The 19,361-nt window shown below is 36.6% G+C and overlaps 2 protein-coding genes and 1 long non-coding RNA gene across 5 annotated transcripts in view; 1 reads left to right on the forward strand and 2 right to left on the reverse strand.

Moving 5' to 3' along the window:
* LOC138709346 (uncharacterized) lies at positions 1–16,809 on the reverse strand. 3 transcript variants are annotated; one of them, XM_069840053.1, is made up of 3 exons: positions 16,440–16,809; positions 9,729–9,778; positions 1–3,093 (listed from the first exon to the last, which is right to left on the reverse strand). In XM_069840053.1, exon 3 carries the CDS (start codon positions 3,066–3,068, stop codon positions 1,806–1,808), a length of 1,263 nt encoding a protein of 420 aa, XP_069696154.1. In that variant the 5' UTR covers positions 3,069–3,093; positions 9,729–9,778; positions 16,440–16,809; the 3' UTR covers positions 1–1,805. The 3 variants fall into 3 exon arrangements, with proteins under 3 accessions (XP_069696154.1, XP_069696153.1, XP_069696155.1); XM_069840052.1 differs by lacking the exon at positions 16,440–16,809 and adding an exon at positions 11,635–11,733; XM_069840054.1 differs by lacking the exon at positions 16,440–16,809 and adding an exon at positions 11,494–11,607.
* Positions 9,717–19,361, forward strand: part of LOC138709347 (uncharacterized) — a 12,763-nt gene continuing 3,118 nt past the window's right edge. The window contains exon 1 of the long non-coding RNA XR_011334916.1: positions 9,717–9,994. This is a non-coding gene — a long non-coding RNA (uncharacterized lncRNA). The remainder of the gene's footprint in view (positions 9,995–19,361) is intronic.
* Positions 17,440–19,361, reverse strand: part of LOC138709345 (uncharacterized) — a 37,396-nt gene continuing 35,474 nt past the window's right edge. Inside the window, exon 3 of the mRNA XM_069840050.1 lies at positions 17,440–17,827. Coding sequence (XP_069696151.1) covers positions 17,799–17,827 — 29 coding nt within the window. The 3' untranslated portion in view covers positions 17,440–17,798. The remainder of the gene's footprint in view (positions 17,828–19,361) is intronic.

Genomic DNA, 19,361 nt, shown 5'->3' on the forward strand with positions numbered 1-19,361 from the left:
TTAAAAGAAAAAGTGAATCTATTGTATTTCCATAGAGCAATACAAAAATATTCCCTAGTAGATAAATAAATATTTCTCTCCTGAAGACTATATTATATTATAAACACAGACTCATAACACGGTAAAACTTCCAATTTTCACATCTTTAAAAACATATATGTGTTCACAAAATAATGGCGGAGTTTCAAAGCATTGTATTATTTTTTTTAATTTATAAGTTACTGATAAGCTTCAATCAGAAGAATGACTGTCCAAGTTTGATGTACATCACTCAAAGTTCCTCTATACGCACACCTTTGGTCACCCAGCAGACATCTAAGCTGTAGTCAAATTCCTGCCAATGGTGCAATGGTGTCCACAGCACAAGTGATCTATCTCTGGAGATTCTGGAGAGAACGAGGCATTTGGGGTACGTAAACTCTGTCTTTCACTAACCCCCAACAAGAAGAAATTACATGATGTTAGATCCAGGGACTGTGGCAGCAACCAGAGGAAATGGTTGTCTGCATCTGTAGCATGTCCAATCCAGCATTGTCGAAGAACATGATTCAGATGGGGTCTCAAGTCATGATGGAAATGAGGAGGGGCTCCATCCTGTTGGAAAATGTAGTCGTTTAATCACTACTCAGTTGTGAAAATAACCATTGTTCTAACACATTATGGTAGACAGCGATTTATTCTTGTGGAAGTATGTGAAAGACAACAGTTTACATACCTCAAATGCCTCGTTCACTTTTAAACGTGTTTCATTATACTCTTTAATTTTCTGTTTGTAATCAAATATACAAGGCGCGTCCATAAAGTAACTTTCCCACTCGTCCCACAGCTAGCAAACCATATGTTGCGCGAAGCGACTGTGAGTACGTGATAGAGTAATGTCCTGGCATGGCACATGCGCTAGCAGAACTTCCCGAGTGCTCTCAGTAGCTTCGTTGCATTGGTTGAAAATGGACGCTCCTATTCCAGCTTCTGCCGCCTTTGAAGTGCGGTCAGTGATAAAGTTTTTGAATGCACAGGGCATAGCGCCGATTGAAATTGATCGTCAGTTGTGCCAGGTCTATGGGCCTAACGTCATGAGCAAGCAGATGGTGCGTTGCTCCACAAGGTAGTCTGTGATGATGGTTGATCTCCCACTGCGCTCCTCGTCATGCACATTTTGGCGTCCTGCTGAAAACTGTCTACAGCAGCAAAGCACCATCTGCTTGCCCACAGACCTGGCACAGCTGACGATCAATTTCAATCGGCGCTATGCCCTGTGCATTCAAAAACTTTATCACTGACCGCACTTCACGCGGCGGAGCTGGAATAGGAACATCCATCTTCAACCAATGCAACGAAGCTACTGAGAGCACTTGGGAAGTTCTGCTAGCGCATGCACTATGCCAGGACATTACTCTATCACGTATATGCAGTCGCTTCGCGCAAAATATGGTTTTCTAGCTATGGGACGAGTGAGAAAGTTACTTTATGGACGCGCCTCGTACAATTAATAATGACCTTTAAAATACTTGCCATCACTGTTATAAAGTGACCCTAGCAGATAAAACTACCCATCCTTCATGCTGAAGATTTCTCGGAAGGGCTTATAACACACTCACAGGGGCTAAGGAGAAACTATTATATTCAAAATCTTCACATTAGAAATAAAGTACCGGTAAGTGATTTTGTATGAAGGCAGAACAAGTCTGAGGGCTTAATCTGTGATGTTTATGATAATAATTTATTATATAATTTAGCACTGATGCAATAAATATATTTGCTGTAACAAATTCAGAGTATGAAGACTATCTGAAATATGTGATTCATCACAGCCATCCCTTGCTTACATACGTCAATATGAAGGCCTCCACCTTTCTTGAGTATACCTCTCCTCCATTATTTCGCAGCAGATTATCAGTAGAGTAATTTGTAAGGTCCTGAGCTTCACTTTTGTCTGCACTCACTACATTTAACATGAATAAAATATGTGCAAACTCTTTTGGTGCATTTGTGTCAATCTCTTCAGAGAAGCGTTCAAATGAGAAGAGATCAGTGTTGCATCCCAATCTAACGAGAAAGTTTATGAACTCTGAATGGTAATGACGTATTAGATGATCAAAATGTTTGTTTACTATACCATCTTCTGCACTCGTGAAGATAAAAAATAACAGATCTCTAACAGGGGAATCATATACCGTTATTTGAAAGTCTACAAATTTTATTTTGGCAGGGGCTTCAAAGTCTGCATCTCCTGTGTTATACTTAAACATCATGTTGTTGACCCAGAAGTCGTTGTGAACTAGAGTGGCAAACGGTTCCTTTGGTGGAGGTGACGTTTCTAATCTCCCGTTCATATCCTTGCGGAATGCAGCCTCTATCTTCGAGAGGTAGGGTACACATTCTGGCGTGTTTTTCACGAAGCCAACAGTTGCGTTGACCCAGTTTTCAATGTCATTCTCTGCCTTCACGATACTTGTATCGAACTGCTCGCAGGCCTTCAGCACAGTATCTCTGAATACTTGGGGCTTCAGCAGCTTGAGAGCCACTGACAGGGCATGGAAGCGTGCCAACTGGGTCAGCACTGCTTCGACGTGCTTAAGGTTCAATCCCTTCCTCCTATCTCTGGTCCGATAACCTGACACCTTCAAGTTCTCCAACAGAAGAACAGCGCTCTCATCTGCATCAGAATTCTCGTCCCCCTGCCAGTTTGTGCGAGCACCATAAAACTTGGGAAACACCTCTAACCTCTCAGTATCTGGTATGTTTTTTTCCTTCTGCAAACGTTCAAATTCTGGACTAACAAGCTTGTAGGCCCGTACTTCTTTATTGAATGTGATGTTAATATGAAACACTTCCCGTAAAAATGGCGACAGTGGAACTAGTTTAGCCACCAGAGGAATTGTGTGAACTTCCTTGGTCGAGTTCTGCTCGTAATTCACTTCCACAGACAAAATGGTGCTGCCATAATTATCGCCAGGTGCGGTCAGGGGGTGGGATGTGAAGCTTTGTATCTTGATGTTCGACCCAAGCTGACATGATAATAGAACCTCCAAATCCTCCACCTTGAGTTCAATGGCATTTGTAGACATTGTTTAGAAGTTCAGCAGTATACACCTGAAACAAACAAATGAAAATGACGACATTTAAAGACGTAATAAATTTATGAATAGGAAAGCAGATTGTATCCTTACAAGTATTTTTGGAACTGAAGATTATTCAGACATATGCAGAATTTTGTCAATTATTAAAATTGTTCATAATTTACTGCACCGGTATTTTAAATTTCGTGTCATATTATTATTATTATTATTATTATTATTATTATTATTATTATTATCATCATCAGCTGAGTTTTCACAGGGAGATGTGGAACTAGCTCTGGGAAGAACTTCTGTGACATAGTCACACTGCAGCTGCCAATGTGAAATTTTCACTAACCTCGCCAGTATCACTAATTATGCGACTTTTTGTTTAAAAAAATTGTAAAATTGAGCTTTGCGTTTGCTTAGATATATCAAAGAACCCGAAACGATAATGTGAAATTTATATTAAAAATATGAACTGTGAAATGCAAAAAACTTTAAATGAACGTTTCAGAACTCAAAATAACGAACAGGTGAATACTGCTCTTAAAATGAGTTTAAAATCGACAATGCACAATATTTAACATCTGTACTGCAGAACTGTCAAAACAATCTTTTCAATATGTTTCAGAACAAGTTAAATTTCATATTGTGTCAGCTTCATTCTATTACAAGGTTGGTAAGGCAGAAAAATGATTATGAATTAATTATTTATTTATTTACTTATGTATTTATTTATCTACGAGTATCATCTATTTATTTATTTAACGGAAGGTAATGATTATGTCTAGTGACCAGAATATTGTACGAAATGGTTAAATAAAAATTGGAAATTTATCCTTTGAAGAGGTGGAAAAATTCAAATATCTTGGAGCGACAGTAACAAATATAAATGATACTCGGGAGGAAATTAAACGCAGAATAAATATGAGAAATGCATGTTATTATTCGGCTGAGAAGCTTTTATCATCCAATCTGCTCTCAAAAAAGCTGACAGAATTTATAAAACAATTATATTACCAGTTGTTCTGTATGGTTGTGAAACTTGGACTCTCACTTTAAGAGAGGAACAGAGGTTAAGGGTGTTTGAGAATAAAGTACTTAGGAAAATATTTGGGGCTAAGAGGGATGAAGTTACAGGAGAATGGAGAACTGCATACACAACGGAGAACTGAATGCATTTTATTCTTCACCTGAAAGATTGAAGATTGAAAACACAATACAGCTTTGTATAGAAAGTTGCAGAGCTGAAGACAAAGTACCAAATCAGCAATACACCAGAACCATTACTAAAACAGCAGAATTCACTTCTCGAAAAAGACATAGCATACTCACTAGATCTGGAAGAAGCTATCATCAAGAAGGAAACAACAATAGACGAATTGAGGACCCTACCTCTAGAAACACTGCATAATAAGTATTCGAAAGACTGGTTGCATGTATATACTGACGGCTTTAAGATAACATATCACGCAAATGCCAGAGCAGCAGTGGCGTGTGGTGATAAATAATCCTGGTGGTGCACGAATATTTATTATGGTTATGATTATCATATTATTATTATTATTATTATTATTATAGGTACTAACTACTACATAACTATTAACAAATGTTACGTAGGTATAGATTTACATAATTAGTCAAGAAATTGCAGTTAATCAGTTTCCTATGTAGGTCCAGTAATAGCAAAGTAAAGTGTTCAATTTCTATTGCAGCAAACCGTAAATAATATTGTTTTCGCTATAGTGCGTTTTATAACACAGTTCACACGTTCACAAGCATTCGATACGTGTATCGTCTCATCAGCCTTAACTGTTAAAAAGTCAGCAGCTTTCTTTATTTCTTTGAAATCTCATAATAGCATACATCAAAATGGCTTGAAGGATTTCGTTCTGTATAGTGTTTAATGTGCTCTTAAACACTGTTCCTCTTTCCAAATGTTTCTTAAGAGTGCGTCTAATTCAGAACTGAAATTGATGAGGCCAAGAAAAATACTAGCGTTTAAAGATGAGTTTCCGTCTTTGTGACCTCTTAAAGCCAACTCAAAAGCTCCACAAAACCGCATGCACGTATCTGTTCTTGGTAACTTTATCATTGTGAAGTTCAACAATCCAATTGAATCCAATTGTGTCTGTATGTTTGTTTGACCCAACACTGCTAATTTAACATTACTGTTGATGTGTGTAGCTGAAGAATCGTGTTTTTTAATTATTTCATTCATGTGCTTCAAATCAATAATATCTGCAGAATGATAATCAAAATTATTTAGTTACTACGCACAGTCCTAAATTCAAACATAAAAATAAATAAAATTCATAAAACGTACTTATTTTTGTCAATAAATGTTCTCTATCGAACAATAGGCAAGGAAAACAAAATACAGCGTCTTTTATATTGCAGCTGCATATTGCATTTTTCGTTAAGTCCGAATGTTGAATTTTCTTCTCACTTCTCTATTACTGTTCTTCGTCACTTATAATTTTAATTCATGTGTAGGTCTACCCATCTTCTTTATTTTGATCTTGTCGCGTAAAGGTCTTATAGAAAATTACACATTTAAAAGATTTTGCACACTATTCATTGTAACATTTATGATGGAACGAGCTTGAGAACACATCTGAAAGTGCTCTTAACCCCTCCTACGCACACTGTACTGCCTCCCTACCATGCTCCAAAGCCTGCCAGTGAAACAGTACTACTGTGCAAGCTCGAATGGAACAGTGTGCCGCAAGTGTCGAGCGGTAAATGTAAGTCCCAGGTGTCAACAAGAACAGTACACATGCAGTGTAATAAAGAATTATGTCGCTCACATAGTTTACTGCATTTCATTGATATAAATTTAAAAACATGTGTTCATGTGTTATTTGAAGAGGTGGTGCACTGCTCCTGTGCTTCTTAAGAGAAATCGCCACTGCAGAGCAGGTATATATAGCAACAACTTTGCATTCTATGTTCCAGTAGAAACATATGGTACAGATCAGCTTATGACGGAGAAGTTGAAGCCATCAGTATTGCTCTAAATCAGTTGATGTGTCACCAGGAAAAATTTAGAAAGGTAGTCATCCTCTGTGATTCCAGAGCAGCGACAGAGTCTATAAACTCCATTGATACTCAATCCTTACAAATCCAGAACTATCAAAATACGTTACGCCTCTTAACAGAAAAAAATAAACACGTAAAACTACAGTGGATTCCTGGCCATTGCAATATACATGAAAATGATCAGGCCGATGTATTGGCTAAAAAAGGCACCCAGATAACTCAAACAACGAAACAACAAATACCTTATTCTACAGCTAAATTAAACATCAACACTGGCAAATGGACATTTTAGAAATACTAAATAGACCAAGAAACAGTGGCGGCTGATTGACTGAGGCAAGTGAGGCCGGGCCTCAGTCACTTGGCTTAGCTGAAATAAAATTTTGTGTTTTTATATAATGTATTAGTTATTTGAATGAAGCATATATCACTGTAGAAACATTTGAAAACTTTGATATATATAGACCTGTTTTGCAGTAAAATTTGTTCCTGAGGCCAGATTCGTTCGTGCCGGGTCTGGCTTAATGCATTTCATGTCCTTTCGCGGGCTTTGAGTTTACGCTTAAAACGTTGTAGCTGAGGCACAATTCGGCTGGCCTGGTCAGGTTTCACTCCTCCCATCCATGGGCGGGCCTCAAGGGTAGAGTGGGGTGGGAATAGTAGTGGTGACTTGTCTTCCTAACTAGCCCATAAATAACAAAATTCCAGCTCTTTGGCAGGCAGAGACCCACTCGATTCTCTCCCCTTATGTTTTGACATAAGCGAGGGTGTTCTACTATTGTACTTGGTATTGGGCCAATGTTGTTATGTATTTTGGGAAAATATAAACAAAAACAAATGAGAGAAATAATGCTGGTGTAGTTAATTCATTGTTAGAGTGTCCTTTTTCGAGAAGAAATAATACTGAAATAAAGGAAGTTTTAAATAAAGAGAGAGACAACCGAGATACATACGACATCGCTGATAATTTTTCTCACACATAATCTTAAAACGCGAGTTTCTATTGCATCCTGGTATGGGCAACATAAATGGTTATGTGGTAATGTGATGCAAAATAAACTTTTCTTGGCCTTGTTTGTTGCTGTTAAAGGAAAACAATAAAAAGAAAAGAAAGAAAGGGGAATTTCAACACATAATATGGGATGCTTCATCACACGAAACAATCACTGAAACTCAGAGCATAACAGCTTATTTGATAAGTGAAATTATTATTTTTCATTGATAGTAATAAGAATAGACTAATAATAGTAATAATAATAATAATAATAATACAGTAATAATGATATTAATAATATAATAACAATAATAATTAATATAATAAACAAACATTTCCTATCGGAGGCACTTAAACTAGTTGCATCTGGCCTCACCAAGGATTTTGATCACCGGCCGCTACTGCCACGAAATGAAGCAGTCGCAATGAAGCAGTTATGCACTGGGCATGACTGCCTAGCTTAACACCTCCATTGTTTTGGCTTACTACCAGACCCAAAATGCACCTTGTGTGATCTACAAGATGTCCAAACTTAATCAAAGTGAAAGAGTGTGACCAATACTGGGAAGCGAGGAACTTAATGAATCAATGAAGGACATTTTCTTTTCCTTTTGCAATCTATGCCTTCTTTTTATTTCTTTTTTTAAATATTGAAGTTGTGTTTAGGTCAAAGATGTAAATCTCAGTACCTGTAATTGAAAAATAAATCAATATTTTTCACCTGACATAATAAGGAACATTAAATCCAGACGTTTGATATGGGCAGGGCATGTAGCACATATGGGCGAATTCAGAAATGGATATATGGGCATAGATAGTTTTAGTTGGGAAGCCGGAGGGAAAAAGATCTTTGGGGAGGCCGAGGTGTAGCTGGGAGGATAATATAAAATGGATTTGAGGGAGGTGGGATGTGATGATAGAGACTGGATTAATCTTGCTGAGGATTGGGTCCAATGGCGGACTTATGTGAGGGCGACAATGAACCTCCGGGTACTTTAAAAGTCATAAGTAAGTAAGAGACATAGTATGGCCGGAAGTATTAAATCAATGGAAAAAAATCCATGACACCATAAAAAATCAAACCTGCTACCTTATGGCTTGCAGCACAACACCTTAATTGCGAAGCTACCATTCGCCATCATCACTATTATTATTATTATTATTATTATTATTACCGTCGTCATCATCATTATAATCGGTTGCTTGTACACTGGAAATCTACCCCATGTTACATTCACAGTCCTCAAAAGCACAACCAGAGTGTGCGATTTTTTTCTACATTATTTTACAAAGAATATTAGCAGTCTTGTATTTCCAAAATTTTCCCCTATCCTAGTAGTTTCGGAAGATATTGTGCCAACCTTAATTATATTTAACTAACAAGTTGATTTTCAATTGGCAAAACCTGTTGATATTCCACATTTTAGTCACTTCAAGAGCAAATTTCAGCTGTTTTTCAATCTCGTTATATATGGAGTTCTTGATGCATGGTACAACAAAATCAGTAGCTGCTGTTGCCACTATACCGATATTGTTACCACTACAACTACTACCGGTACTACTTCTACTACATGATACCGGTACTACTGGGTGTTCAGTTCAAAATGTGTCTTGGCTCGCTGTATGCCTTCATGTGGCTAGCTGATGAGCCTAGAGAATTCAATCTTCCTACACTTCCGCAGCTCAGGTGTATAATCTAAGAGGCAGAGAAGTTGGCTAGCAAGTACGGCGTTCATTCTGAAGAGTACGTGCCGATACGTACGGTAACGCCAGTAGTGGCAGGAATGTGAACTGTTTGGAAATACGTACTGTCGGGATATGGGGAGAGGGTTAAGACGATTACTTACGTATTTGTTTACATTAACTTCGACGGTCAACATGGACACGGAGCATTTGATTTGTGTTGTGGAATGTTACCGTACGGAACCGATGATAACAAATACCCTGAGTACAACTTGCCGGCGCAAAACACAGTTCGAAAGAGGTTATGGTAGCACACAAACCATACAGACCGCCATCTGTTGCTACGACGTTCAAGTTATACCGTACACGTTCTCAAGTTCAGATTGAAGAACGCCTTAAATAATAGGCAACTTCTCTAACATTTAAGCTGAAACTCGCTTCAAATCGGTGACCCAACAACAGTGACGTTATGACACACTTTGAAATGAACACCCAGTATTAATTCAGTACAGATACAGGTGTTTGGAGATGCTTGACTCATTGTACTTAAGAATTTCATAATATTTTTCAATATTTAAGTGCATTCTGAAATTTTCTCGTATATTTCTATCTTTTGGTTATATTAGCCCATGCACAGATATGATGCGTCTTTAATTTTATGAAAGTAAACATTGATTTTATCAACCAAAAAGGTTCTGACTGACGTAGAATATTAAACATTTTAATATTTTCATATCTTTGAATTAAAATAGATCAAATACATTACCAGTACAGTATATATTCTGTTGTCTAGAAATAAAATAAATCGTAGGCCTATCACTTGCTCATTAAAAAATAATAATACTGTACTCATTTAAAAATATTGCAGGTAATCTCTTGAATTATTAAACATTCTAAACGTGTTACATTTAAGTTGTACAGTATGTGAATACGAGGTGTGGACGTACCTGATAAAATTTCTGTAATTCACAGCACACTTTTCACGTTCGAGAAATATCTGAAAACAATTAAGACATCATTATATCACGATAAATTTTCATTAAAACTAAACATTTACATTAGTGCCTTATCTATAGGATACGTACTGAACTATAGTCAGAAATAGATAAAGCTTTGCGACCTTGACCTTCAGTTTAGAAATGATAGCAGATGACTTGAATTATTTCTTATCAGCACCCTTTCTACGAAATTCTATTGCAGCTAATTTCATGCAGTAAGTTTGCATTACATTAAAATTACTTTACGTATGTTTATCATTAATTTTACCTTTTAACATAAATTACAAACATGAATAACAAAACAGTTAATATCATTGTTACTGTATTTAAGTATAAAATCCAAATTAATAATAAACAATTGTTGTAATTAACTTGTTACATTAAAATTACTATTCATTGATTCTGTATTTATTAGAATTACTCAGAAATAATATGAAAAAGAAAGCTCGAAAACCGTAGAAATGTGCTTTCTGACATTAGTTTTGTGTTACAGAAAAAAAACACCACAAACATAATACCAGTAATTAAATTATTAAATATAGGCCTACAAATACCTACAGAATGCCAAGTTGAATAATAAAACAATAAATAAATAAAAAATATTTCAATAACCAAAGGCGAGGAAAACAAAATAACAGAAAATATACTGCAAAATATTTATATAATATAATGTTATACATTTACAATTTTGTAATTTTATTCTTATAACTTATTTAAAATGGGATTTTATGACAGAGACATTTAAGGGGTTAGGTACAGCTTACAGCAGTAAAATGTTTGGAAATATTCAACATTTGTTTCTTCCATTACTGTTTCTTGTACAATGATGAAAATTGGCATATGTAAAACACTGTCCTTCTGCTTTATGAAAAGAAATATTTTTACGATTAAAAAAAAAATTATTTATATATATATATATATATATTTTTTTTTTTTCCAAAATTCATAACAGTGGTAGTTCACGATTTAAAAAAATTATATATATATATATATATATATATATATATATATTTTTTTTTTCAAAATTCATAACGGTGGTAGTTCACTGTGCAGTGATGAAGCGTTTCCCTCATAAAACATAAACTTGTTCACTTTTTCATGTTCTCTCTCTTTTATTTTATTGGTGAAACTCATGTTTACAATATCATGCTCTTTCAACTACATTCCTTAATAAAATATATATATTTTTTTATTTTGTGTTATAAGAAAATACTGATATTTGACCACTTTTTAAATGAATTTATTTTTTATTAGACAATCTATGAACGGTAGAGGAGTGATTTTGCATCATATTGTAGATATGACATGCACAAATACACACACAAAATTTCATCACAGAATGTTGGATAGTTTTTTAGTTATGTGGGAAAAGCTTCATCACTGCACAGTGAACTGAAAAAAAAAAAAAAAAAAAAAAAAAAAATGTAAATAATTTTTTTTTAAATCGTAAAAATATTTTTTCCATATAGCAGAAGGACAGTGTTTTACATACACTAATTTTCATTATTGTACAAGATACAGTAATAGAGGAAAAAAATGTTGAATACTTCCAAAATTTTACTGCTATAAGCTGTACCTAACCCTTTAAACTCTTTGTAACTGGATGGTCAAAAAGCCTTCAGTGATGTAAATGATAAGTAACCAGAAATCATAACTCACTTAATTTTAATTGTTTATTGAATTCGACATTTTATTAAATATGATATAAACTGACATTTCTTTCACACAAACACGAAGAATTTAGCAGGAATAAAAAATATGTTGACTGCAATTCACGAAGTCCAAGATAAATGATCTACGAACAACTCGAAAAATAAATCGTTTATAACGTATAGCCTACCAAGTTCACACTCACCGACTATCTAGAATATTTTAATCTTTTCAGTACTGCATTTATATCCTTCCAGTACCGCATTTACCGATAGAATGGAAGTCATTCGAATACTGTTGTGAAAGTGACATGCATAATTTTATCTGGGAAGCAAAGGTACATTTGATTTATATTCATACGTCTTATCTAAGCAACAAGTTCATATCCATTTTGGCAGTGAGTCAGCATAATTATAAGACAGTGTTGGTGTTATACGAACTACGTCATAACTGATAAGTCATTTTTAATGTAAGTACAAACGAGATAGAGTGCTATAACTTATGAAATAAAAACTCGGGACATTTCGCAAATAAAAATATCCAACCATAAGATGAACCTTGTAGCCTTTCTGTTTGGGGAGTATACTGAAAAAAATTAATTTGACAGAATTATGTATCATTGGACAAAAAATGAACCTCTCCATGGCATCCTGTTCGAATTCGGGAACAAGAAATCCAAGAAGAAAGTGTGGACAAAACATATTTTTAATTTAAAAAAAAAATCTCTAGTTTTAATATTACTGTTGCATGTGTTGGGCACTTTTAACAATAATTTGTGGTTGGAAATTCTACAGCAGCTGAATAAAAATGTCTTAAAAATTTGTATAGGCCTATATTAGCCCAAAGTTATTTGATCAACAGGGAAGTACAACTTACCGGTACAATTTTTTGTGGAATAACAGTAGCCTGAAATGAAAGAATGCCCACAGAGATCAGTGGCGGCTCCTGCGTATTTCTTAAGAGGAAAGAAGGTAACAGGACGAAATGACACCTTCTTGAATGAAAAATGCTACAACTTAGCCAACATGCACACATGTAAGACCAGGTAGTGTTGGGGTTGGCCTTCCCTTCTGTATAGCAATAATCTGTTCTTGTAAACCGAGTTTCCTAAACTTTCCATAATATATAATGTTTTCACTTCCATTCATTGTTGAATAATTGCACAAATTAACAATTACAAGAAAATTCACCTCACAGCATTTTTCGAGCACATTACAGCATCACACGTGTTGGAAGAGACTATAGCTACTAACACGTAATCGGAACCACGGAAATGGGAATGGGAAATAACCTGAGGAAAGCGAGAACACTGCACCCACCCACGTGGTTTGTGTTGCCACATGTACATTTTACAAGTTTGGTATCACATACTTTTGAAGAATATCAGTTCTTGTACCATTATTGTTCAAAGTTGCCGGTGGCCAATTTTATATGTTAAAAATAATGTAGTCTGGAGTATCTATTTTCAATTTCAAATATATTTGTACAAAACTGACAACTTGGCTGTTACCCTGTCTAGTACACAATGAGTGGAAGCGAATTTCAGGGGCCAAAAAGATCTGTGATATTAACGTAGAATTCCTTCCTCTTTGTTTTATATAAACCCGACTTTAACTTTCAAATATCCTTGAAAGTTTCAAACCATGAATAGTAGCCTATATAAAGCGAAATGAATAATATTTTTTATTTATAATTTTAAAAAAAGTTTATATGGTGTCTTTCATAGCATTGCGTTAAAACTGTTTTATTGTGCCTCCTCCTAGATGTGTTATAGTCTGGTTGAGTGCAAGATCGTTAGATGGCAGCGGTAGAGAGCTTGCTGCACGAGCAGTCGGTTTCTATTCAGAGGAGGATCTCCTCCCTCTCCATTCATTTGCTCGCTTTAAAACTCTGCTTCTTTCTCTGGCCGCTAGTGCGCTGTTGTCTATGTGTGGTAACTGCAGTAAAGGAGGAATGGATTGACTTTCCTCCACACAAACAACCTCGCATCTTTCTCACAGTTTTCTAGCAGCATATGAGCGCGCATCGTTTAAAACTCGATCAACCGAGGTTTTCTTATAGCTGTGAACTTAAAAATTATCGAATCTTCCTTGAATTTCAAGACATATAATTATTTTATTTGGTATTTACTTTCAAAAGAAGAAAAGTGTGAGGAGGACGTTCCTCCCTTCCCTCCCCCGAGGAACCGCCACTGACAGAGATCCATTTGTAGCCCTGGGTTTTGGGTGATTTTGTACGATGATATACAGTAACAACGTCCATGGAAAACCTGCAGCATTATTGCATATGCCAGGTGGGGGAAAGGCACACCATGGCTCATGAGCTGCATGCGGCTTTTCAAAAATCATATAAGGTTTGTATTTGCAGTGAGTTTGTGATGGTTTGATAACTGTTCCTACCTCAATTGTTACACATGATCAGCGATGATAGGTTTGAAATTAATTTTAAACCATCCTTGCATGAACGCTCATGTATTGTAAAGTAATTCACTAATGTTGTATATTGAAGATGTAATTAAATTTCACTGCATATTTTAATAACCAAATATACAGGGCGACCCATATTTATGTCCAACTTTTTATTCGTTTATCACAAGTAAATGAATTAACATGACAGGATCAAAGTAACATGAACTAATAGTCCAGTCATTCGGACTGCTTAAAATTCCACCAATATTAAAATTCGATGTAAACACAGCATTTGCTGCCATTTTTCCAGACGTGGCTGAACGTTCTGTACTGCTCTCACAAGCATTTCATTTGGCACCCGGCCACACTCCTCTCGTCTGACCATAGAATTTGTCGCAAAAGGTTAGGTTCCTCTTGAATCCATGTTAGTAGAGACTCCGCAAACTCCATTCTGATATCACAGTCCTCACATGACAGAGCTTGCACAAAGTGTGGCATCCCTGGCCGGCAATTCATTTCTTTTAGCAACCGCTGCATGGATCCATAGGATACACTAGATTCCTGCTGGTACTGTCGAATGGATTTCTTAGGACTTCTCTGGAAGGCCTCAGCAGCGGTTGCTTTGATCTCTGTGATCACTGATTTTGGTCGGTCAGCACCATTCTGTTGCGTAACTGAGCCAGTGCGAATCAAGTTGGCGTGAAGTCTCTTGATGGTCTTGTAGTCCAGCATCACATTTCTTCCTTTCACATTCTCCATCATCTCTGCACCATAATTGGGGATTGCCACACCTCCATTCGAGCAGCAATTCGTGTTCGATCGTACACAGACAGTCTTGTGGCCATGGTTAATGTTTTAAGATTTACACTACATTTTTCTGATTACATTAAATGTTTCGGACCGTACTGAGAACACAATAAAGTACAATAAAATGACAGCTTCTTTTGTGCTTTTAATGGTATGGAACATGGTACATTTTAGCGGTGGAATGGGTCACTTAACCTGATTGGTTTCGCTACTACAGTGTAATAAAAGGTTGGGACATAAATATGCATGGAAACATAAAGAGTACGTGTGTGCCAGTCCAGTGGATGAAAGTAAAGCACAATTATTTTAATGAACATGCGTCAGTGTCATTTAAGATTGGTTTGTGCTTGATTCGCAAATTTTTCTGACCATCAGGAAATGGTTTGGTGACGGTTTGATATGCTGCAAGAATGCCTGACTTTAATCAGCAACTAGTCAGAGTTTTAAGTTATCGCTGCACAAACAGTGAAGTCGATGTGCGCATGCTCATGACGGTTGGAAACTGCAGTAGAAACAAACCTGAAATGAATGTCAGATTTGAACACTTAAATTTTCACTTGCATTTTTGGAAAATCCCTTTCTTGTTGACATAATAAAGAATGGTTGCTCCATTTCACAGCAAATTGTGGTTGTTTCGGTAATTGTAGAGTTGGAACTATTGACGATTCAAGAGTATTTAGGAGTAAAACAGTATGCAAGAATATATGCCATTTATAATGGATGTTTTTTATATCTATGTACCTTACCTTTTTCTCAGTACTGGTATCATCTTACTACAGCAGTAATACAAGTTAGGAAGATAAATGTGTCAAGAATTTCCCTTGACTGATTTCACTTCAAGAACATGACCAGACATGAAGTCCCTTCATATTATGTATTACATCATCTCTGGTAGACAACCTACAATGGCATTCAAATTAATAACAAGCCATACTGAGTATATTAAACTACAAGTAAGGATAAAATATATGTTCAACGTACCTCAGTAATTTATGTTGCTCCCCTTGTTTGTAATTACATCAGTGACACGATCTGGCATGAATTCCACTAATTTCCACAAATCTTCTTAATTTCTTCACCATAAAATCAAACTTCAACAAGGAAATAAATAATATTTTCTTTTGTAAAACAATCCAGTTTTGTTATTCTCCTTTTTCAAATTGACTATGTTCTCAATTGGACTGACATCGGATGAGTTGCTTGGCCAGGGAGTACCTAGATATTATTCTGGCTGAAAAATTTAGTACCAGTAGTTTTTCGAGATGTATGATATGTTGCCAGGTCTTGTTGAAACACACAACTGCCATCCGGAAATGATTTTTGCAGCTGCAGTAAGACTCTAGTTTCCAATATGCGAATATACTTATCATTCATCATTCTCTTCAGTCCAGGCCCTTCGTGTGTAAAACAACCCCAGGACATTTCTTCTGGGGGGAGTTTTGGTGCTCACTGAAGATGAGTTGACGAATCCTTTTCGAATTCTTTACGGACGTAAGAAACACGGTGGCCATGAACCTCGAAATGAGATTAATCAGAAAAAAATATTTTCTTCCAGACATTCAGTGTCCAGTTTCTATGTAATTTTTCCCATATTATGGGTTTTTTGCAAATACAGCGCTTTCAACTTAAGACGCAATCCAGGCACTGGCAGGTGGGCAGTACTCTCAAGCTGTAAAACGCAGTGGCGTTGTGCGGTAGTTTGAACTGCTAAGTGGTCCGGCATGCATTCTTTCTACCCGTATTTAGTGTTAGTTTATTTTCAGTAAAATTAATTTAATGGTGTTTATTTCCTTACCTTAAGACATAAGATGTTCAAAATGATCTCCACCAGCTTCAATACAATGCTCACACCAGCAAAGAAGATGATGAAATACGCGATCCAATTCCTGCCTTGAAATGCTGGAGATCACGTACCGAATATTTTCTTGAAGTTCCTCTAATTGTTCACGTACACTTTATGTTTTAACATATCTGTAAGATAAAAGTCACATGGTGGTAAACACCATGATAAATTTAAACTTAAACAGAGCACAGTTCACCAAAGACGTTAAATCAAAACTAAAACTGACCAAACACGTTCACACCTCACAGAAGACAAACTAACACTAATTGCATGCTGGGTCGCACATCGCTGGGTTTTCCTGCTTGAAATACCGGCCTATATGCCCACCCGTCTGCCTGCCACCGCTCAATACCGCTTGGTTTTCCCACTATAGAGAATGGTTTATTGCCTGCCCGCCTGCCATAGCCAGGGTTGCGTCTTAAGTTGAAGACGCTGTATCAGGTTAGCAGTTGCTTTTTTTAATGGCTTACGAGTCTTTTGCCCAACTTCAAAAAATCTACGATGCACAGTTGTGATGTGAATGTATATCCCAATTGTAGCTGTTAACTTGTGGGTTAAGTCGACAGCAGATAGTCAAGGATTTATTTTACTTTTCCTAACAATTAAACAGTCATCCTGCGGTGAAGTCTTAAGTCTGCTATATTACAGAACTCAATTAAGCAGGAATGTGCATCTTGTAGACCACCAATCAAAGAAAATGCTGAAAATTATATGTTTGAATTTACATGCTACTGTATGTAGCTTGGTGAACATAGGAAATATTCTGGAATTCAACTTTCACTTAGCATCACCAGAAGCGAGACAGTTTGCAGTATGAGATTGATATTGTTTGCAGCATCCAACATAACAAGTATTGGATTTGCTCAACAGCGTTCAGTCATTCAGTAGCAACTAAGGCGACAGACAGTACTCACTCAGCAGCAATGACGTGATAGAGGAGTCATTCAGCAGTAACCAGGATCTGTTTAAGAACCTATAGCATGACTACGTTACATTATAAGTTCTACTATACTTTGTGATGTAATAACATAAATTACATTTAGGTTAAAAAAACATGTCTATTACAGCAACATAATATTCTCTAGGAACAAATTTCCCACATTTTATAATTTATTTAATGACGCATTATTAACTGCACACTTATGTTGCATTGATGATAGTGAGATGGTTTTGTCATAATTAATCCAAAGAATCTCCATGAACTTACCTGACATTTATCTTGCACTTCAGGAAAGCCTCGGTATAAACCCAACCAGGTGATCAGTCCAAGTAGGATTCGAACCCTTGTCCGGACACAGCCCATTGCTAACCCTAGTACCATGATAGTGGCGATAAATTTCCTGCCAGAAATACAAATGAATAGGAAACAAAGAAAAAATACACAAAATCAGTGTCGGCTTGTGCAAGAAATAAGATATGAGGTGTATTATTTTTTAAATAACCAACCAAAGGGGTAAAAGCACGCAAATATACAGAAAAGAGAGAGAGAGAGAGAGAGAGAGAGTAGGAGAGAGAATGTGAGAGAGAGAAAGAGTATTTGAGGGACAGAGTGTGAGAGAGAGTGAGTGTATGAGAAAGAGAGAGGGAGTAGGAGAGAGAATGTAAGAGAGAGAAAGAGTATTTGAGGGACAGAGAGTGTGAGAGTGAGTGAGTGTATGAGAGAGAGAGAGAGAGAGAGAGAGAGAGAGAGTGTGTGTGTACACAGTATATAATACTCAGTCACTGCCAAAAAATGAAATCCATACATCGCTGCTTTCTGCTGCAAAACATTACTCTTGAGTAGAATCCTACTATGTTAGCAACATACTCTTCTCAATCGCAGCACCTTTTGTTAATATATTAATATGCGCAAGATATGTCACACCCTTTTTACTCCAAGCATCACTGCTTCTAAGAAGCAGGAAAACAAATAAAAAAGAAAAGCATTCCGAACTTCACATCCACACACCCAATTGGTTTTGTACACTTTTCTATTAAATTTCCTTACATATGCACTTCTCTTTCCTCATGTATAGCTTTTAGTGTTAAGTTTAGATTTCGGGTAGCCGTACCCAACTGTTTTAGTTCCATTTTTTCTCCCACATTTTTAATACAGGCTCTCCATTGTGCTCGCTATGTTGTAACAAGCACATCATAAGAAAAGTTGAAACGAAAGCACAAATTCCATACCTATCACCTCACAACTCAATCTCCTTTTTGAAGAGAGACGAACTTCTCAACTCTTGTAGTGACAAGTTGCATCCATGATAACAAAGTTTCTTTGCGCATGCTTACAAAGTATTTTCAAGCTGTGTCTTCATCCAGCATCTATTACCCAGCATCATTTCAGCTCTTATACTAAAATATACTGACTCAGCACATGTGCGTGTGTGTGTGTGTGTGTGTGTGTGTGTCCAATGCCTACTCACTTCACTTGCGAGATTTGGGTTCCGCATATTGCGGACAGATGGCAGGACTTTACCCATTTTCAAGTTGCACACCATGCTATGTATGATGTGTATCTGTGGGCAGGTATGTTTGTAATGCGGTGAGTACATGTGTAAATGTTCGTCTAAGTGTAGTGTAGGGAATGAGTGAGGATGATTTTTATTTTTTTTTATTTTAGTTGGTTATTTAACGACGCTGTATCAACTACTAGGTTATTTAGCGTCGATGAAATTGGTGATAGCGAGATGAGGCCGAGGATTCGCCATAGATTACCTTGCATTCACATTACGGTTGGGGAAAACCTCGGAAAAAACCCAACCAGGTAATCAGCCCAAGCAGGGATCGAACCCGCGCCCGAACGCAACTTCAGACCGCAGGCAAGCGCCTTAACCGACTGAGCCATGTCAGTGGCTTGAGTGAGGATGATGAAGATAAGGAAGGAAGAAG

Source organism: Periplaneta americana, chromosome 11, assembly GCF_040183065.1.
Source record: "Periplaneta americana isolate PAMFEO1 chromosome 11, P.americana_PAMFEO1_priV1, whole genome shotgun sequence".
Classification (NCBI taxonomy): Eukaryota; Metazoa; Arthropoda; class Insecta; order Blattodea; family Blattidae; genus Periplaneta; species Periplaneta americana.